The sequence below is a fragment of the Rana temporaria genome, chromosome 4, assembly GCF_905171775.1.
Source record: "Rana temporaria chromosome 4, aRanTem1.1, whole genome shotgun sequence".
In the NCBI taxonomy this organism is placed as follows: Eukaryota; Metazoa; Chordata; class Amphibia; order Anura; family Ranidae; genus Rana; species Rana temporaria.
This window is the reverse complement of record NC_053492.1, coordinates 10,659,716-10,682,724: the sequence shown is the minus strand read 5'-3', so window position 1 is coordinate 10,682,724 and position 23,009 is coordinate 10,659,716. Positions and strand designations below refer to the sequence as shown.

The 23,009-nt window shown below is 46.5% G+C and overlaps 1 protein-coding gene across 1 annotated transcript; it reads left to right on the top strand.

The window, feature by feature from the left end:
* Positions 1–6,902: 6,902 nt before the first annotated feature.
* Positions 6,903–8,032, top strand: LOC120935877 (gastrula zinc finger protein XlCGF17.1-like; the record flags this gene model as incomplete). The annotated part of the gene is made up of 1 exon (XM_040347913.1): positions 6,903–8,032. A coding segment is annotated over one exon (1,071 nt), but the record flags the coding sequence as incomplete, so codon positions are not given.
* Positions 8,033–23,009: the final 14,977 nt, after the last annotated feature.

Here is a 23,009-nt window from a genome sequence, read left to right as displayed (position 1 = left end):
TGTCTATGATGGTCCTCCCATCTGCATTTCATTTACATGACTTCTTCCAGGAAATTAAGGCAACCTTCACCTTCTTACCATCTCACTGATGAAATAAAAAATTTCAGAATACCAAGTTGAATGAAGAAGGGCAGTCCTTCACCCCTTAGTAGACACTAGTTCTTGTAGGAGGTATTTTTGCGCAGCATCACTTAACGGGTGGTCGGGGGCTCAGTGATGTGCATCTGGGGGAGGCAGACTAATATCTTCCCATGATACAGGCTCTGGCAGTGCCCGGTGCTGAAATTCAGAACACTGGAAACCCTTTATACAATGTCCTGGATACTAAAATATACTTGGCAACTAAGGATGAGCTCCGGCGTGTTCGCATAGAACACATGCAGAGCCCGCCAGGAAGTCGGCACCCGCGCTGCCCTAATCACAGCCAGGCAGACATTTCCCGATCTCTGCAGCCGAGCATCGGACAATGTCTGCCTGGCTGTGATTAGCGCAGCGCGGGTGCCGACTTCCTGGCGGGCTCTGCACGTGTTCTATGCGAACACGCCGGAGCTCATCCTTATTGGCAACCAAGAGAACAAACCCCTTCCCCCTGCTATCCTCCTCCTACCCACACTGGGCCACCATTGGAAGACAGAGAACAGACTCCTCCCTCAAAGCTCAGCTCATAGCTCTCTAATCCACCAGCTGTGTCCTCCTGCTATCCAATCTAATCCAATCCCTTCTCTTACTGCAGAGAGAGACAGTGACATCACTTCTGTCAGTCAGCAGGCTGCCAGAGATTGGAATTCTGGCAATTATCCTGATTAGCTGGAAAATAAAAATCAGTAAGTTCCCCTTCCTGGATATCATAATGGCCCGACATTGACCTCACAGCACTGCCTCAACTAAAAATAATAACAAAAATAATAATAATAAAACAAATCAAAACCAGTTCAGAAACAAAACAAACCCAAACGAGAAAAGGGAGATGTAGCAAAAACAATTCAGACTAAATGTGCTCCCTTGGGGCCAGTAGTTCTAAAATGTACAGCAACCCTCCTATTGCCCCCTCACATCCACAACCTATTATTGTGTGACCAATACCATCCAAATTATTCTTACTTTCATTTCCCAAAGCAATGAGAATGGAGGAGAGCCGGAGTCACATGACTGAGAAGATACTAAACCTCACCCTGGAGATCATCTACCTGCTGACTGGAGAGGTGAGGAGGATTCTGGGAGGTCACATGACATCACTCTTATCTCCATTAATAAAACACAGACCTGACCAGAGATCTAAAGAGGATTCTGGGATTCTAATATTAAGTTCCTATTGGTTCCCCCATACAGAGATTTCCTCTTGTGAAGTCAGGTGATCATATGACCATCACAGTGCCTCCATGTGACTCCCTAAAACCTGAGAGACACAACATGGAGAAGATTCTAGAAGTCACCAAGAAGATGATGGAGCTGCTGACAGGAGAGGTGAGCGGTGCCGGGAATTCTGGGACATTATCCAGTAACAGACAAGGGATGTGTCTGGATGGTGACTGTATCATTGTGTGTGTCAGGTTCCTATAAGGTGTCAGGATGTCACTGTCTATTTCTCCATGGAGGAGTGGGAGTATTTAGAAGGACACAAGGATCTCTACAAGGACGTCATGATGGACAATCAGCCGCCCCTCACATCACCGGGTAAGAGGAGACTTTATTGTAAAGGAGAGAGCAGTACGGAGGCTCCACCTAGATCCCCATCATCTGATAAACACATAGAAACAATGTATTCAGTCAGTGTGTGTGTTTCCTACAGATGGATCCAGTAATGGGAACCCACCAGAGAGATGTCCCCGTCCTCTGTATTCCCGGGATTCCACACAGGAAGATGACACCATCCCCCACCATCAGCAGGTAGATAAGGAGCAATCGCTGATAGTATCATTAGGATCTGTACATTATCTGTATTGTTACAATTTATGTAATTTTTATTCTATATTCAGAGTGGAAACCTTATATGTGGAGATCGTAAAGTTGAGGGTAAAGAAGAGATAAAAGAGGAGGATGGAGTGATGGAGGAGTCAGAGCTTCTAAAAATACACAAAGATTTGTACCAGGACACCATGGTGGAGTCATCCAGTAACAGGAACCCACCAGAGAGATGTCCCCGTCCTCTGTATTCCCGGGACTTCCCACAGGAAGGTCACACCATCCCTCACCATTACAAGGTTTGTGGGATGGAGCATCTAGATGTGATGTCACAATACTAAAGCTTAATTTTTACAGATTATATTTTCTCAAATGTTCTTGATTTAGAGTGGAGATCCAATTGATATAGAATTTGAGGTTAAAGAAGAAGAGAGGTATGTGAGGGATGATCAGCATTCTATGGAGGAGGATGGAATAATAAGGACAATTATAGAGGAGGACACTCCTACAGAGATGAGCACAGGTGGGTCATTAACACTAAATACATTCCTTCACCCATACTGCTCACTGATCCAGAGTAGGGCGGGGACTGGGTGATATCAGCCTGTAATCCCCTGGTCACTTTCCTGAGCTGTGTTTCCCTTCCTGTATTTCTCTTAGATAATCTTCCTTCTCTGTGCTGCAGACACAATTTATGTATCTAGACTGGATTTATGTGACAGTATTAGAATGATATCCCTGTCAACGTTCCCTTCTTCCCATAACGAAAATCACCCCAATATTCCACGAGGAGGAATATCCCTGGGGTCGCCCAGAAAGCCACACATGAGACAAGCTTACTGCTGGAACAACACAGTTTAATGGTTTTCTTCTCAGCTTTTTATACAGTCCAAGACATTCAAGCAACAATGAAATCTCCACCCCCCCTAATCACACACTAAGGCTAATTACTAAAACATTCCAGACAGGTCGGCACCGACCGACAATTATCATGTCTAATCACTGCACATTCCTTAAACAGCATAATAACAAACCACCTTCACACATTAAGTTTCCTAGGCAGACATTTCGTCCCTGCATGCAGCTTGACACCTATTAACACCTCTGAGTATCAAAAGGTTTTTAGACAGCGTTATCACACAATTAAAGGCCTTTCAAAAGCTAGCCTTATTTAACATATGAACAGTGTTCACAGAGAGAGATGAATCACACATGAAACACCTGTTACCTCTAACCCACAGCACTAAATTAGCAGGGAGCATTAAACTGAGACATATAGGCAATTGCATCACAATGGCCCCCCTTTTTCTCCCTGCTCCGGCAAACCCGGTTGGACCTTCCCTGGTCCAGTAGGGTTGACGGGTTCAGAGCTTTTAGTCCGAGGTTAACTCCGTTTGGCGTAACTGACCTCCCTTGGCAACTGCTCCCGACTCAGGTATGTCACCGGGTCGTCAGATCACACGCCGGTCAGTCCCCAAGACTTTGTGTGATCTGCAGAGTCACCAGAAGTCAGTGTGAAGACAGCGAATGGGTCTGTGCGCCGCCGTCTAGGTGTCCCGCTATGGGAGGGGCAGGTTATGGCTCTGAAGTGACAATCACAGGAGATTCATAAAAAAGAAAAAGTTATATTTGTTGAAATGCTGTAGCACCGGTGCTCAGAGTTCGGGGGGGGGGATCAGTGCCCCATAGGGTCAGCCACCCTCTGCTCCCTCCGCAGCCGCCAGTTCTCCTCTTTGAGCTTCTCCAGCTCCATCTCCAGCTCATGGAGCCTGGGGGGGGTCAGCCTGCTGTGACCTCAGGTGGTTGTTCTCCTCCTCCATGCGGCTTATGCACTCCTCCAGCTCTATGTACTCACGGATCAGATCCTGCTTGCTCATGTACTGCAAGCTCTCCATGTGGTCCTTCATCATCAGGAACTGGGAGGTGGTGTAAGGGGCCACCGGTGGGCCCTTGGCGAACATCTCGGCCCGCATCTGGGACGCCCGCTGCGACTCCCTCTCCTCCAGTCGCTTCTTATCCTCCCAGGTCAGCTTGTTATACGGCTTCCAGGACCTCTTCTTCTTGGGGGGTAGCCGGCGGTGCCTCTTTCTGCCCAGCTCCCTCCAGGGCCCCTCCGGCTCATGGCTGTCGCCCATGACCAGCTGACAATGGTGTTCCCTGTTGTCCGTAATACCAGATTGTACCGTGAGGACTTCGTAAAGGGTGTCCAATTGTTCTTCCTGACCCAGCTCCTGGAGATCCCAAGCCGAGTCTACACAATGGGCTGCTGCTGGTGGGCGGTACCCAGGTTGAGACCAATTTGACCTGGTGTTGTCCTTCATGGGGCAATTCTGCTTGAAGTGACCCAGCTGTTTGCACCGGAAGCAGCGTTGTTCGTTGTCCTCCTGGCGTGGATAGCGAGGGCTAGATGTCCCCAGTCTGTTAGGAGGTTGGTATCTAGCGGCTGGTGGGTGTGAGGGCGCCGTTGGTCGTGGAGGTTGTACCCGTGGTGTGACCTGGTTTGTCTTGCGAGTATCCGCATATTCATCTGCCAACTTCGCGGCCTCTGGTAGAGTCATGGGCCTGCGATCTCTCACCCAATCTTTGAAATCCGTCTGGATGTGATTGTAAAATTGCTCCAGGAGCATTAGTTGCAAAATGTCCTCTGCGGTGGTGGCCTGGCTGCGGTTAACCCAGTTAGAGGCCGACAGGGATAACTGGCATGCCCATTCCACGTAAGAGTCTTCCGTGGTTTTGCGTGAGTCCCTGAACTTCTGTCGGTGGGACTCCGGGGTTACTGCATAACGAGCCAGGAGCACTTCTTTAACCCTGGCGTAGCTATGGATATCCTGATCTGGCACGGTCCGGAAGGCATCAGAAGCTTTGCCTGACAGTTTGCCTGACAATATTGCAACCCACTCTCTTCTAGCTATTCGGTGCAGGTTACATTGTCTCTCAAAATCTGCCAGGTAGTTATCAATCTCACAGTCCTTTTCATCAAAAGCTTTAAAAGCGCTAAACGGAATCTTCCTTGTGTCTGCTGTGCTGTACTCACTGTTCGGAGAATGTGCGGCTGCTTGTTGGACTGATGCCAGTTTTAACTGTAGTTCTGCGTCTTTTACTTGTTTAGCCTCCTCCGCTAACAGGTCCATCACTTTCAGCACCACATCCGCCGTTGGGTTCGGGCCGAACCATGCTAGCTTCTCTCTCATTAGCTTGTTGGCTGGCGATTCCTCTTCCTGAATCACTGGTGTCTCCATCTCTTGTACTGCTGGCGTTGCTGCAATCCCGTCCTCCTGGTCTAGCTCCATTAATTCTGCTATGATGACCCGCTTGGTTTTGTTGCTAGCAATCCTTCCACGAACTTCCAGTAGTTCTTCCAGTGTCTGCTTGGAATCCGGGTGTAAAGGGGAATAGAAGGGAAAATCCCGCTGCTGCCAACCAGTTGTGACGGTATTAGAATGATATCCCCGTCAACGTTCCCTTCTTCCCATAACGAAAATCACCCCAATATTCCACGAGGAGGAATATCCCTGGGGTCGCCCAGAAAGCCACACATGAGACAAGCTTACTGCTGGAACAACACAGTTTAATGGTTTTCTTCTCAGCTTTTTATACAGTCCAAGACATTCAAGCAACAATGAAATCTCCACCCCCCCTAATCACACACTAAGGCTAATTACTAAAACATTCCAGACAGGTCGGCACCGACCGACATTTATCATGTCTAATCACTGCACATTCCTTAAACAGCATAATAACAAACCACCTTCACACATTAAGTTTCCTAGGCAGACATTTCGTCCCTGCATGCAGCTTGACACCTATTAACACCTCTGAGTATCAAAAGGTTTTTAGACAGCGTTATCACACAATTAAAGGCCTTTCAAAAGCTAGCCTTATTTAACATATGAACAGTGTTCACAGAGAGAGATGAAACACCTGTTACCTCTAACCCACAGCACTAAATTAGCAGGGAGCATTAAACTGAGACATATAGGCAATTGCATCACAATGTATGTAGATTCTGGGTTTCAGCTGGCAGCAAAATGTTGATTTTCAACATAGGTGTTACTCAACCTTGGCACCTGGGACATGTGACTTAGTTCTTCTGCCCCATGTCCGGGTCTAGTAAGATCCCTGACAGAGCAATTCTCCCAGGGTTACTTGCTCTGTTGTTTGCTGTCTGTGCCGGGTGGAGGGATATGTCTGTATAGTCTCAGACCCAAGTCACTGAGTGCAGTCTCAGGAGATGGGAGGCAGCGGTGTGGGATCTCTGCAACTTGTCTCATGTAAACATTTAATCTTCCACTGATTACTGAATACCGATATTATGAGTCCTGACCAATACACTATATCAATTGTATTGCACATTACATAGTCCTGACCCCTGCACTATATATGCTGTTCTACATTACTGTACATTTTTCTGATAGTATATAGTCCTAACTCTTGTATCCTGTATAATACATAAGCCCGACTTCTGCAAAAGACAGTTCTCGTAGTTTCCTCACTCTCTGACTAAGGTCCATGAATAAAGAAATGATCTGGTAGGAGATCAGAGGACCCATTTACTAGTTACCTTGAGGGGGGAATTGTAAGATCCTCAGAGACGAAGCTGCCTGATGTGGGCGGAGTCCTGGTTTAGGGGAACCAATCTGCTCATGTCTAGTAATAATCTTTTTATTTCTATTTTAGTAGATGGACGGGAGATGAGGAAAACCTCAGAGGATTGTCTCACTTTGTCTCCAGACTGTAAAGTAGAAGATGAGGACATCACACAGTATAGTGCAGGAGAAAACCCGACTACCTCAAATGTCCATCCGGCACCACACAGTGTAGATGGACCATCGTATTCCTCTTATCCTGAGGAACCTCAGACTGTGAGGGACGGTGCAGGACCATCGTATTCCTCTTATCCTGAGGAACCTCAGACTGTGAGGGACGGTGCCGTCCTTCCAACAGATAAGAGGTTTTCCTGTACTGAGTGCGGGAAGTGTTTTTCTCAGAAGTCCAATCTTTACAGACATCAGAGGTCTCACTTGGGTGAGAAGCCGTATTCCTGTCCTGAGTGCGGGAAATGTTTTTTACATAAATCCCAACTTGTGTCACATAAGATCGCTCACACAGGGCAGAATCTGCATTCCTGTCCTGATTGCGGGAAACGTTTTTCACAGAAGTCCAATCTTTACAGACATCAGAGGTCTCACTTGGGTAAGAAGACGCATTCCTGTCCTGAGTGTGGGAAATATTTTTTCCATAAATCCAAACTTGTGTCACATCAGAGATCTCACACAGGGGTGAATCTGTACTCCTGTCCTGAGTGCGGGAAATGCTGTTTAAAAAAATCTGAACTTGTCCGACATCAGAGATCTCACACAGGTGAGAAACCATTTTCCTGTCCTGAGTGCGGGAAAATTTTTTCAGACAAGTCCAATCTTTACAGACATCAGAGATCTCACACGGGGGAGAAGCCGTATTCCTGTCCTGAGTGCGGGAAATGTTTTTTCCAAAAAGCAGATCTTGTAACACATGAAATGTTTCACACTGGGGAGAAGCCCCATTCCTGTTCTGAGTGCAAGAAATGTTTTGTTCTAAAATCAGAACTTCTCCTACATCAAAGGTCTCACACCGGTGAGAAGCCGTATTCCTGTCCTGAGTGCGGGAAATGTTTTTCAGATAGGTCACATTTTTACAGACATCAGAAATTGCACACAGGTGAGAAGTCCTATTTGTGTTCTGAGTGTGGGAAATGTTTTGTACAAAAATCTAAGCTGATCACACACCAAAGGTCTCACACAGGGGAGAAGCCATACTCCTGTGCTCAGTGTGGGAAATGTTTTTCACAGAAGTCCAGTGTTAACGCACATCAGAGATCTCACACAGGTGAGAAGCCATATTCCTGTCCTGAGTGCGGGAAATGTTATTCAAAGAAGTCCAGTCTTGACAAACATCAGAGATTTCACACGGAGATAAAGCCGTATTCCTGTCCTGTGTGTGGGAAAGGTTTTTTATTGAAGTCCAGTCTTTATAGACATCAGAGATCTCACACGGGAGATCTTCCCCCCGAAGCTACTACTTTCCTGTCCTGAGTGAGGGAATTGTTACTCAGTGAAGTCCTGTCTTCCTGTACATCAGGGATCCCACACAACCCTCGAGGTGTATTAGTGCCTTGAGTGCGGGAAATGTCTTCTATCTGAATGTTGCTTGACATCACAGCTCTCATGTGGGGAAGAAGCACACCCTGATATACACCTCAGATATACTCCATGGCTGATCTTCATCATGTAAGAAACACTTCATAAGGAGATCAGAGATCACCAAAGACATGGATGAAGTGTAGTACCGTGTTGGCCATTGATAGCAGTAGAAAAATAAAAATTGAGTCATTGGGCCGGATTCAGATAGGAGATACGACGGCGTATCTCCCGATACGCTGTCATATCTCTGAGTGCCGGCCGTCGTATCTATGCGCCTGATTCAGAGAATCAGTTGCGCATAGATATCCCTAAGATCCGACTGGTATAAGTGTCTTACACCATCGTATCTTAGGCTGCATTATCACGCTGGCCGCTAGGTGGCGCTTCCGTATAGTTGCGCGAGGAATATGCTAAATAGGTATTTACGCCGATTCCTAAACGTACGTCCCGCGGCGCATTTTTTTACGTCGTTTACGTTAGGCTTTTTTCGGCGTAAAGTTACCCCTGCTATATGAGGCGTAGCTAATGTTAAATATGGACGTCGTTCCCGCGCCGAGTTTTGAAAATTTTACGTCGTTTGCGTAAGTCGTTTGCGAATAGGGCTTTGCGTAAGTTACGTTCACATCGATACCAATGAGGCTTTGCGGCGTAATTTCAAGCATGCGCACTGGAATTTTTTCACGAACGGCGCATGTGCCGTTCACAAAAAACGTCAAATACGCGGGGTCAAGTCAAATTTAAATAAAACACGCCTCCAACATCCCCATTTGAATTAGGCGGGCTTACGCCGCAACACATACGTTACGCCGCCGTAACTAAGGGCGCAAGTTCTTTCTGCATACGGAACTTGCGCCCAAAGTTACAGCGGCGTAACGTATCGGAGATAAAGCCGTATTCGGAGATACGTTACGCCCGCAGAAAGATGCACTCATCTTTCTGAATCCGGCTCATTACCTTTTGTTGACTGAATACATTTTGGGGTGTAAGGCTTCACAAACACTTGGTGGTCCAATTTAAAAAATGTTCTTCGAATGTAACAAGCATTCACCCAGCTATGATGAATATTGGCTGTATGTTATGTCATACAGTAATTTCCTATGATTATTGAAGCCATCTAGTAGCCATATTGCAGTATTCCTCCTGATCTAGGTATTTCAGAAAACACAGCACTGTGGCCTCTAGATGGAGCTAACAATCATAGGAAATAAATGTGTTAATTAAAATACAGCCAGAATTTGTAACGTTTGGGCAAATACTTGTCACATTCATCCGACAATTATTTTTTTGTTGAGCGGTTTCATACTAAAGACTGCGATCATACTCATGCACTTATGATTACAGTTGAGCATAAGTCAATGGCCCAGATTCAGGTAGATCCGCGCAATATTTGCGTGGGCAAAGGGCAACGATTTTTGCTCTGCGCCCACGCAAATATTTCGATTTGCCCGCGATTCACGGAGCAGTAGCTCCGTAAATTGCGCGGGCGCTATGCTAAGTAACCCGGCGTAAGGGCGCCTAATGTAAATGATCCCGCCGGGGGCGGGAATCATTTAAATTAGGCGCGCTCCCGCGCCGAGCGAACAGCGCATGCTCCGTCGGGAAACTTTCCCGACGTGCATTGCGGCAAATGACGTCGCAAGGACGTCATTTGCTTCTAAGTGAACGTGAATGGCGTCCAGCGCCATTCACGAATCACGTAAACGACGTGAAATTTAAATTTCACGAGCGGGAAGGGCAGCTATACTTTAGCGTTGGCTGCGCCTGCTAATAGCAGGAGCAACCTTGCGCTAAAGTCGCCGTACGGAAACTCCGTACCTTGCGTGCGCAGGGCCCGCGCAACTTTTGTGAATCGGTGGTAGTATGCAATTTGCATACTATACGCCGATCACAATGGCCGCGCCCCCTAGCGGCCAACGCAAGAATGCAGCCTGAGATATGAAGGCATAAGGAGGCTTATGTCTGTCATATCCTAGGCTGCAGTCCGCGTAGCGATGTTCCTGAATCAGGGGCATTCGCTACGCGGGAGCAAAACAGCTATTGCGCCGCGCAATAGCTTCTTGAATCTGGGCCAATATTGTTTAGACACTTAGGGCCAGATTCACGTAGAAGTGCGGCGGCGTAACGTATCTTAGATACGTTACACCGCTGCAAGTTTTCATCGCAAGTTCCTGATTCACAAAGCACTTGCAATGAAAACCTACGCTGGCAGCCTCCAGGGTAAGCCCACATAATTCAAAGGGGCGTGTGCCATTTAAATTAGGCACGCTCCTGTGCCAGACCTACTGGGCATGCTCCGTTTCGAAATTCCCGCCGTGCTTTGCGTGAAGTGACGTCATTCTTTCGAACGGTGATGTGCCTAGCGTACTTTCGTATTCCCGGACGTCTTACGCAAACGATGTTGATTTTTAAATTTCGACGCGGGAACGACGGCCATACTTTATACAGCACATATGTGTGCTGTGTAAAGTTAGGGCACCCAAAACGACGACTAAATTTGTGACGGAAAAACTAGACGAGCAGCGACGTAGCGAACGCGAAAAACTGTCGTGGATCGCCGTAACTCCTAATTTGCATACCCGACGCTGGTTTACGACGCAAACTCCCCCCAGCGGCGGCCGCGGTACTGCATCCTAAGATCCGACAGTGTAAAACAATTACACCTGTCGGATCTAGGGGCTATCTATGCGTAACTGATTCTATGAATCAGTCGCATAGATAGAAACAGAGATACGACAGAGTATCTCGGCTGTGAATCTGGGCCTAATTGATTTAAAATTCCATGTTTGGCCTTTAGATGGCGCTATGTATTGTATAGACCCCTAAATGTCAGGCAAGGTTTATATAAAGATGGGAAGTTTGTAGCAATAAATTAATAGACCTCCTAGCAATGTTATTATCAGACTGCAGCTAGGGGGAGCTCTAATGTTTATAGTGTGACCACAGCAGAGTGATCCCATCTAGCTCACATTAACCCTTTTACTGCCAGAACTGGTTTTGCATTATTTTTGCACACATGGTAAAATGCAAATTTTCGGCCTGAAGATTAGATAAAACCCCCAAACATATATTTTCTGACAGCAGAGGCCCTGGAGAATAAAATGGTGGTAATTGTTAAAGTGTTCCTTATACACATCTCACTTTAATATCCAGGTTTATTTTCTACTTTTCTCCCATTTTGTATGGTGTGATCTTTTCTACAATACTTTTGTTATAATAATGTAACATGTTGTGTATTGTATTGTACACAAATGAATAACGACTCCACCTCCACTTTCCAGACAAGTAATTTTCCTGACCAGTTGGATTTCTACCTTTTATTCTTTTTTGTTACTGCAATCTTGTTATAAGATACAATCAGGGCTTTATTTCAGGGGGAACTTGGGGGAACTCAGTTCCACCACCTTTGGCTCAGACCCTTTGGTGCCTTCTCACCACAATCACTTGAAAACACAGAAGTCTGGTTTCTGTGTTTACAAGTGACAGCTCTACACTCTGTGTGTAACCACCTGAACTCTGCACTCTGTATGTAATGCAATCCTGGTATTTAATGCCCCTTTAAGACCCTTCTACTGTTTGTGAAATCTGAACGGGGTCGTGGTTGAGTTCCTGCACCTATTTTCTGAGAAAAAAAACTCTGGATAAAATTATAATAAAAAATGTATTGAAAGAAAAAAAATGATGTGTGCCGGATCAATAACGAAAAATGTAGGTATCCAAAAATTACTCATAAGTGACACTCTAAAGGCAAAAAATTTACAGGTCATTAGTTTACATCAAGGTTTCTCAACCTTAGAGGAACCCTTGGCAAAAAGATTGAGATCTTGGGGAACCCCTAAAATAACGTTCAGATCTCCAGCTCACAGAACATTGGTGTGATCAGCGATAAAACAGATGATATAATAACAATTATTTTAAGAAATAACATTAAATAATAGAATATATTGGGTGTGTCCTGATGTTGACAACGGTAGACATGTTGGAGAGGAGCTTTGGGCATCCTAAATGCAATCCTCCACCATCTGTGCATCTCCTGGTCTGGTGAGCCCAAAAAAACACCCAGACTGTTCTACCACATCTCCTGCCTTGCCCTGGGCTGGATATTAAGAGGGGTTACTGTCTGCCGCGGTGATATTTAGGCCCCTACGGAACACACGCACTCACGGCTGCAGCCATCTTACAGGCCTTGGTCTCGCCGGTGCGCGCTGACCCTCCTCCATCCTGAGCCCCGGGAACGGGGGACTGCCAGACAAACTATTCCCTCACCTCCGTGCCTCCCTGCTGTGGTGTAGCCGTCTATTAGGTGGACTCTGCCTGCAGATCTGGCCGGGGCCTAGTGATGGCCACCATCTTGCAAGCCCTAATCTGCTGCAAATCTGCCATCCTAGTCTGATTTAAGGTAGGATTGATGCTGTAATGGTTCTTGTACGGGACCATATGGCGCAAGCCCAGGAGGCCCAGAGAAGGGTTTATAATCGGGTGCCAAGACCAGAACCTTCAACCCTGGTGATAGAGTGCATGTACTAGTCCCCACAGTTGAGAGTAAATTCCTAGCAAAGTGGCAAGGTCCTTTTGAAATTATGGAAAGAGTAGGGGAAGTACAAAGTTTACCAGCCAGGGAAAAGGAAACCTGAGCAAATATATCACGTTAATCTCTTGAAACCTTGGAAGGACAGAGAGACTTTACTGGCAGTGCCCCCCCCCCCCCCCTCCAAAAGGACATGGCCCTCGTGACAACTCACGTGCCAATAATTAAAACCTTGTCAGTGGCCCAACAGAAGGACGTTAAAGAGTTTGTGAGTAAGAATAGAGACATTTAGGTAGATTCAGAAAGAGTTAGGCCGGCTTATCAGTAGATAACCTACGCCGACTTATGTTTAAGTGTATTCTCAAACAGAGATACGCTTAAACGTATCTAAGATACGACGGCTTGCGCCGTCCTATCTTAGGTTGCAATATTGAGGCTGGCCTCTAGGTGGCGCTTCCATTGCGGTCGGCGTAGAATATGCAAATTAGATACGATCGATTCACGAACGTACGCCCGGCCGACGCAGTACATTTTACGCCGTTTACGTATGAGATAGGCCGCGTAAAGTTAGCGCTAGGCCCTAGTTGGCCTAGGCAATGTTAAGTATGGCCGCCGTTCCCGCGTCGAAATTCACATTTTTTACGTCGTTTGCGTAAGTCGTCCATAAATAGGGATTTACGTCCACGTCGAAATCAATAAGCCCGTGCAGCGTACTTAGCCGCAATGCACACTGGGAAATGTAGGCACCCGGCGCATGCGCAGATAATAAAAAACGTAAGGTCAAGCCCCATTAACATAAAACACGCCCCCTTACACACATTTGAATTAGGCGCCCTTACGCCCGCCTGCTTTAGGCTACACCGCCGTAACTTAGCAGGCAAGTACTTTGAGAATCATGTACTTGCCTCGCTAACTTACGGCGGCGTAGCTTAAATGCCTTAAGCTACACCGCCGCAAAGTTGCGGAGATGTCCTTGAATCTAGCTAATTTTCTCTTACCAACCTATACAGCTTGACATAATTACGGAACTAGGGGTCCACGTAAATATAAAGCCCTATAGAATACTCAAGGCTAGGCGAGAAGCAGTTGCAAATGGAATAAAGAACATGTTAGAGTTAGACGTGATAGAAGAGTCCCATAGTGACTGGTCAAGTCCCAGAGAATTGGTCCTAAAGCCAGATGGCACTATAAGGTTTTGTAATGATTTCAGGGAGTACAGCGTGTCCAAATTCAATGCGTACCCAATGCCTCGGGTCAAGCTTGTTGACAGATTGGGAAATGCCTGGTGCATAACTACTTTGGATCTGACTAAAGGTTATTGGCAGTTACCCCTAACAGAATCTGCAAAAGAGAAGACAGCCTTTTCTACCCCTGCAGGGTCATTCCAGTATAAGCAGATGCCTTTTAATTTGCATAGTACTTCTGCCTCATTCCAGGAAATGATGGACAAAATATTGAGACCACATCGCCAATACACATCCGCTTATTTCGACAATGTCGTCATCCACAGCCCAGTTTTTGAATCTCATTTGTCCAGGGTGAAAGCCTGAAAAAGTGTACCATAGGCTTGGAGGAGGCCAAATACCTTGGCTACATTATTGGTTCCAGGGCTGATCAAGCCTCAGATCAACAAGATTGAGGCGGTTCATAAGTGGCCCCCACCTGTAAATAAAAAGCAAGTTCATGCATTTCTTGGGAACACAGGCATGTTTTATACCCAATTTTGCCACCATTGCAGCCCCACTGACAGATCTGGTCCACTTATTAAAGTGGGATCCCGGATTATGATAAGCTCCACGCCCGCAGACACCGACAACCAAAGGCCAGGGTCATCGGGAAGAGGCCCTTTTCCCCATCAACATGAGGACACGGTGCTTTGGGGTGGGGGGCGCAGGGCGTGCGGCCTGGTACGGTTCAGGAGGGTCCTGACCGACCGGGCTGCGTGCTCGGATAAGGGTCTGGTATGGATTTTGGGGGGACCCCCATGCCGTTTTTCCGACGTACGGGGTTCTTCTTGAAATTCATACCAGACCCAAGAGTCTAGTACAGTGATGGCGAACCTTGGCACCCCAGATGTTTCAGAACTACATTTCCCATGATGCTCTAGTACACCACAGAATGCATGAGCATCATGGGAAATGTAGTTCCAAAACATCTGGGGTGCCAAGGTTCGCCATCACTGGTCTAGTATGCTCTTGGAGGGGGAACCCATGCAGGCTTTTTATTTAAAATTTGGTGTGATTACAGATTATTAATCTTCTGTTTACATCATGTGATCAGCTGCCATAGGCTGACAGGTGATCACATGGTAAGGGGCCGAGACTGGCTCCTTACTATGATCTGTGATCAGCCGAGTCTCATAGACTCGTTGATCGCAGAGCGCGACTCGCAGGGACGCAAAGGCAGCTCATACATGGGAGGACATCCATGGACGCCCTCCCGGAAATTAAGCCTGCACTGTAGTCGTCTTAAGAAAACCTGCTGTTTGGACTAGCCTTTTTCCCAGGGAAGGTGATCCCCAATAAGCTAACCCCCCACAGTAGGAACAGCAGATCACATTAACAAGGGGTGAGCAGCAGGACACCTTAACCTGGGGGCAGCAGGACATATTAACATGGGGGTGGGGGAATCAGGACACATTAACATGGGGCAGCATGACACATTAACATGGTGGGGTAGCAGGACATAATAACATAGGGGGCAGCAGGATTTATTACCATGGAGTACAGCAAGACACACTAACATGGGAGGTACAGCAGGACACATTAACATGGGGGGCAGCAGGACATATTACCATGGGAGCAGCAGGACACATTAAAATGGGGGGCAGTAGGACACATTACCATGGGGGGCAGCAGGACACATTAAAATGGGGGGGCAGTAGGACGCATTAAAATGGGGGGCAGCAGAACACATTAAAATGGGGGAAGCAGGACACACTACCATTGGGGGCAGCAGGACACATTAAAATGGGGGAAGCAGGACACATTAAAATGGGAGGCAGCAGGACACATTAACATGGAGGGGGAGCAAGACACATTATCATGGAAGCAGCAGGACACATTAACATGGGGGTAGCCGGACACATTGACATGGGGGCAGCAGGATTTATTACCATGGGGGTGCAGCAGGACACATTAACATGGGGGGGGGGGGCAGCAGGACATATTAACATGGGGTGCAGCAGGACACATTAACATGGGGGGACCAGGAAATATTATTATGGGGGGCAGCAGAAGACATTAACAAGGGGAAGCAGCAGAAGAGTGGGGGGAGGTAGGCTGTACGGGGCCCCATGATTTCTAGCAGTAGCCCTGAAATGAAGAGGATAGACATGTGCATTCGTTTTCGTCCGAATTTCAGGTATTTTCGTTATCGTTTTAACAAAAGATAACGAAAGCACAGAAAACGAAAACCGAAAGATCCGACATAAACAAATGCTTTATTTTCGTTTTCGTTGCGGTCGAATGTGCCTAACCTTAACTCTATTAGTCCAATATTATTCTACATAAAGAGAAAAGATTTGACATTATAGAGACATGAAGAAGAGTCGACATAGAGAGAAAAGATTTGACATAAAGAGAAAAGATTCGACATAGAGAGACATGAAGATTCGACATAGAGAGACATGAAGATTCGACATAGAGAGACATGAAGATTCGACATAGAGAGACATGAAGATTCCACATAGAGAGACATGAAGATTCCACATAGAGAGACATGAAGAGTCGAAATTTCTTTTTTTTTTTTTTAAAGATTCTGTAGAATCTTCATTTTTTTTTTCTTAAAACATTCGACAGACACCATAAGCCTTCAATGACAGATTCAACCTTAATTTGGATTTTCGGATTTTCCTCCTCCCCCGGCCGCCATGCCAGTAGGAAAGAGGAGCAGAGCCTTGTGCGTAAGGCTTCACTACCAGGTTCCATTACTCGCAATGGAGGGGCCATGTACCCGACAGCTGATGTTTCCATCAGCTTCGGTGACAAATTCGCTGGACTCCAGGACAGGTAAGTATCCTATTATTAAAAGTCAGCAGCTGCAGTATGTGCAGCTGCTGGCTTTTAATTTTTGCAGCGGTGAACGGACCTCCGCTTTAAACCCACAGAACTGTCAGAAACGTTAAGGTAAGTACTCACCGAGACCGAGATGCCGAGGGCGGCTACCTTTGCGACTCTGTGCACCTCACCCCCTGGAGGTGGAGACAGCGAGGAGGGGCACAAAGAGGCACCGGTTACCAGCAGCGGAAGATGGTTTGATGAAAGTCACTGGAGATGTGATGCGGAGACACCAGGGAAGCTGTGGCAGATGTAGCAGAGATGCCGGTGCAAAACAAATCCAGGGGGCTGGGAGCCCATTCAGGTCAGGAGATCCAGGAAACAAGCCAAGTGGTCAGGGGTTCCGGAAGGCAGAAAGTCCAAGTCAGCAAGCCAGTGGTCAAAAAGGGAATAGAGACGGCAGCGGGTCCAATAAACAATCCAGGGGTCAAGTGCAGGAGAAGGCAGAGAGTAGTCAAAGTCCAAATCCGGGTCAAACAGGTCAAGGTTCAGGTTTCTTCAAGGTTTTTCCAAACAAGGTAAAGCTGACAACAAACCAGCAACCACCATGAGTGTGGTGCTGGTTTAAATAGGCCGGGTTGCACCCTGATTGGTGGACGCACGTGCGGGTGCGCGCGCACGGTATAATAGATCCACGCTGGAACGCAGAGGCGCGCATGCCCGTGCGTGGCGCGCGCATGCGCGGAAGCGCGAATCGGCTGCTGAGTCCCTGACAGAACTGTATATATTTTTTGAAAGCAGAGGCCCTGTAGAATAAAAATAGTAATAGTTGCAAATTTGTATTGTAGCACCCTCTAATGTGCTAGTGTTTAAGTACAGGCAAATGTATTTGGCTCATGGTAAATGTGAGTCTAGAATTTGGGTCAGGGTTTATTGCAGGTCAGGCTGAATGACTTATACAGGCAGATCTCTTGTGCCTCCCCCTGGTTCTAGAAGCTTGGAGAAACTTCTAGAAGTTAATGGGCGGAGGCCAAAAGGTGCAGTCTGCATACTTAGGGGAACTTGGCTAAGCCCCAGGCAATGAACCTGGCAGGGCGGCTGAGTCAGCCCTAAATATGGATGAGTCATGCCAGCCCAATATATCCAACACACTTTCAGGTGCCATTGTAATTAAATAATCAATATTGTTCACTTAACCCGTCAGTCGTCATAATGTTATGGTTGATCAGTGTGCAGTTCATACACACCAGGGTTGCCAACTTTCAGTAAATTTACGAACAGTTTGTAAAATCTGTACTTTTTGCATCTGTCCTTGATTGTCCATTACGGACATGTAGGCTGCATGTCCGTAACTGACATTTATTACCAGATGCAACAATTATGGATTTTACAAACTGTTTGTAAATTTACTGAAAGTTGGCAACCTTGATACGCACTTATCACAAGGAAGGACGTGTTCAATCTATAAGACATTTCCCGGGGGGTTGCAATTATTTGGAATTCCACAAGGTGGTGATCTCTACCAGGACAACTCTATGGAAGACAGACAGGAAGTGATGTCAGGTACGGACAGGAAGTTATGTAAGATAGGAAGTTCCAGGTGAGAGGTGAGTCGGAAAGAAGTAAAGAGGAGACATTGCTGGAAGTTACAACAGAGGAGGTAATAAGATTTTATTTTCTATTAACACCCAGTAACCCCGTCATGTCCGTCCTCTTCCTCCATAGTCACTGTGATGTCTTTTATCTCCAGCAGATGATGATACACACATATATAGTGTGGAAACCTAGAGTAACACCTTCAGGGTCAGAACATTTCCCCACTTACAGGGTCGGATCACTCTCTTTATTTTGGAGATGTGTCACCTTTCCCACCAATCACCTTCTCACCTCATCTATGCTAACGGATTGTATGACTTTTATTAGCGGTGGGGGATGGGAGGTTTATTTAGAGGGGGTTGGAATATGTATGTCTTATAAATTAAAGATTCAAATAGGAAGAAAGAGAGAACATTTTAATTTGTAGTAAAACAAATTTTTCCATAATGATCCGAGTCTTGGATATCCATCCTAAAATGTGATCAGTAAAGTCTCCGGAGTTCACGGAGATCACAGGAATATGATGTGTCCTGGCAAAGCCCAAAGTTCATCTTTCAGGGAGGTGGGACACACTGGCCCGGATTCAAAGAGCAATTGCGCCTGCGTAACCATAGTTACGCAGCGCAATTGCTTACTTGCCCCGGCGTAACGACTTCTCCTGATTCAGAGAGCTCGTTACGCCGACTGCAGCCTAAGATATGCGTGGCATAAGGCTCTTATGCCCTCATATCTTAGGCTGCATTCTTACGCAGGCCGCTAGGTGGCGTTCCGGTAGTGGTCAGCGTATAGTATGCAAATTGCATACTAACGCTGATTCACTACCCTACGCGAGCCCTGCGTACGCAGTTTGCGTACGTCGGTTTTTTTGCGTAAGGCTGCCCCTTCTATAGCAGGGGCAGCCAATGCTAAAGTATACCCGTCGTTCCCGCGTCGCGAAATTTGAAATTTATGTCGTTTGCGTAAGTAAATCTTGAATGGCGCTGGACGCCATTCACGTTCACTTTGAAGCAAATGACGTCCTTGCGATGTCATTTACCGCAATGCACGTCGGGAAAGTTCCCGCGTTCCCGCGCACTACGCTCGGCACGGGAACGCGCCTAATTTAAATGATTCCCGCCCCCTACGGGATCATTTAAATTGCGCGCGCTTACGCCGGGCATTTTGCCGGAGTGCCCACGCAATTTACGGAGCTACTGCTCCGTGAATCGAGGGTAGCGCAGAAAATTTGCGGGGGCGCAGGGCAAAAACGGTGCCCTGCGCCTACGTAAAAAATGTGCAAATGTTACTGAATCTACCCCACTGTGTGTACAGATACCTCACACAGCGCACCCCCCCACAGCTCCTCTTCCCAATGTCTCTCCAATCAGAGTCAGAGAATCCTTTGACATCACACTGACCTCATAGCTCCTCCTCCCAATGCCACTCCATCAGGAGTCAGAGAGTGCTATGACATCACACTGACCTCTCAGCTACTCCTCCCAATTTTGCTCTATCCAGAATCCTAAAGTCTTATGCCATCACACTGACCTCACAGTTCCTTCTCCCAATGCCCCTCTATACAGAGTCAGCCCATCTTATGACATCACACTGACATCATGGATTTTAACATCCCTCCATCCAAAGTCAGCACATCCTATGACATCACAATGGCATCACACTTCCTCCTTCGACTGTCCCTCTTTCTGGAGTCAGCACATCCAATGCTATCACATTGACCCTACACTGACCTCACAGCTCCTCTTCCTAATGTCAATAAATCTGTAGTCTGTACGTTCTATGACCTCACCCTGATATCACAACTTCACCTTCAAATGTCCCTCCATCTAGAGTCAGCACATCCTATTACCTCACACTGACCCCACAGTTCCTCCTCCAAATGTCCCTCCATCCAGAGTCAGCCCATCCCTCTTCACATCTTCAAAATCTTTAAACTCTCGAAACCAATACTGTATTGCTCTGGTGACAATATATATATATATATATATATATATATATATATATATATATATATATATATATATATATTAGGGCTGTGCAAATTAACTTTTAATCGATTAATCTTTAATTTTTTTGATCGATCAAAATCTTTTTGATCGATTTAAAATTCTTTTGATTAGTACTCACCTCTCTGCCGGCTTCTGGGCCTTCAGGGAGTTCCGTCGGAGATCCGGTGACGTCACGTACACCGGCGAGGCTTGCCGTGTCCATCTGAAGGGCTCCTTTGCTGTGCCTTCATATCTGCATGCCGGCGGGACCTTACTCTGCCACACGCAAGGGCTGTTACACTTCCCTCTATCACTTCCCTCTATCAACCTGGGATTCTACAGCCATCCACTGGGAGTTGTGATAGTTCCCTTCATGGGACATCTACAAGCCGACTGACTGATGTTAACCCCTCCTCATCTGGATTCAGCAGTGGTATCATTGTACACATTTTTATACCAGTATCATACTTAGCTACATGTTTTCATGACTGCTTTTGGTACCGTTTGGTATTACTCGCACCATTTTTACAGTTTATGTAGCTACATCGATTTTATCTCCAGTGCAATGTAAAGGTTTGTTTTTTTATTTTCTAAATAGGTTCCTTTAAGCTAGTGCATTGTTGGTTCACTTACCTTTTCCATCGATTTCCCTTCTAAATGTTTTTCTTTGTCTGAATTTCTCACTTCCTGAATTTCTCCTCAGTAAGCCCCCATCATCCGAGCCGTTCTGGCTGGGGGTTAGTCAGCCAGAACAGCTTACTGGGGAGGAACAGGATGTGATAAATTCAGACAAAGAAGAAAAAAAAAAACATTTAGAAGGGAAATGAAAGAAAAAGGTAAGTGAACCAACAATGCACTAGCTTAAAGGAACCTATTTAGAAAATAAAAAACAAAACTTTACAACCCCTTTAAGTAGTTAAACTTCCTGTATTTACACGTTATTAAAAACTTGGCAGACTGCCTGGATTTTTTTCTTTACACACCAGTTTATCCTTTTGATCTAAGAAGGAAGCGTTAGTTACAATGGGGTAGATTCAGAAAGCAATTACGCCTGCGTATCCATAGATACGCAGCGTAATTGCTAAGTAGCGCCGGCGTATATACTTTGTGTATTCAGAAAGCTAGATACGCCGACTGTAGCCTAAGATACGACTGGCATAAGTCTCTTATGCCGTCGTATCTTAGGGTGCAATCTGACGCTGGCCGCTAGGTGACGCACCCGTAGTTGTCAGCGTAGAGTATGCAAATTGCATACTTACGCCGATTCACAAACGTACGCGCGGCCGGCACTCGTTTTTTACGTCGTTTTCGCCGTAAGGCTGCTCCTGCTAAAAGGAGGCGCAGCCAATGGTAAGTATGGACGTCGTTCCCACGTCGCGATTTTCAAATTTTACGTCGTTTGCGTAAGTCGTTCGTGAATGGCGCTGGACGCCATTTACGTTCACGTCAAAGCCAATGACGTCCTTGCGACGTCATTTACCGCAATGCACGTCGGGAAATTTTCCCGACGGAGCATGCGCAGTACGTTCGGCGCGGGAACGCGCCTAATTTAAATGATCCACGCCCCCTACGGGATCATTTGAATTACGCGCGCTTACGCCGGCCCCTTTTACGCTACGCCGCCGCAACTTTACAGGCAAGTGCTTTGTGAATCAAGCACTTGCCTGTAAAACTTGCGGCCGCATAACGTAAATGTCATACGTTACGCCGCCGCAGTTTTGCGCGCCCCTACCTGAATCTGGGCCAATGTTTCATGTTAAAAACTTGTCAGACGGCCCGGATTTTTTTCTTTTGACATCTGAGTGAGCAGATAAAGTCTCTCCACTTGTTATATGAAAGAATCGGCAAACTCTGCAATAGAGATCGTCAGGGGGGGTTGAATCGAGATTACAATTTTTTAACTATTAATTGTGCAGCTCTAGTCAGTACTGGTCAATCACTTTTCAGGAGAAATACAGGCTGCTCTGGAAAAAGATGGTGTGATTGTTTCAAAGTTTACAATGCGATGATACATAAATGAGCTGTATGATCGAGGTGCCAGAAAGAAGCTGTTACTGGGCCAATAGCACATACAAAAGCCTGGTTACTATGGGCCAGATTCACAGTTATCTGCGGCGGCGTAACGTATCCCCTTTACGCTACACTGCCGCAAGTTCTCAGCGCAAGTGCCTGATTCACCAAGCACTTGCGTGTAAACTTACAGCGGTGTAACGTAAAGCCGTCCGGCGCAAGCCCGCCTAATTCAAATGGGGCGTGTACCATTTAAATTAGGCGCGTTCCCGCGCCGAACGTTCTGCGCATGCTCCGTTAGGAAATTTCCTGACGTGCTTTGCGCAAAATTACGGCGCCCCGACGTATTGTTTGAACGGCGACGTGCGTTACGTTGTTTCGTGTTCCCGGACGTCTTACGCAAAAAAAAAAAATTTGAAATTTGACGCGGGAACGACGGCCATACCTTAACATGGCTGTTCTAAAGATAAGCCATGGAAAAGCAGGCCTAATTTTGCGACGGGAAAAACCGACTAGCGACGACGTAAGAGATTGCGACGAACGCGCGTATCTTCGTGGATCGCCGTAATCAGCTAATTTGCATACCCGAAGCTGGAAAACGACGCAAACTCCACCCAGCGGCCGCCGGAAAAATAACACCTAAGATCCGAAGGCGTACGAAGCCGTACGCCTGTCGGATCTTAGCCAAAAGCCGTCGTATCTTTTTTGTGAATTACAAATAAAGATATGACGCGGCAAATTTGAAAATACACCGAAGTATCAGTAGATACTCCGGCGTATTTCCTCTGTGAATCTGGCCCAATATACCCAACAA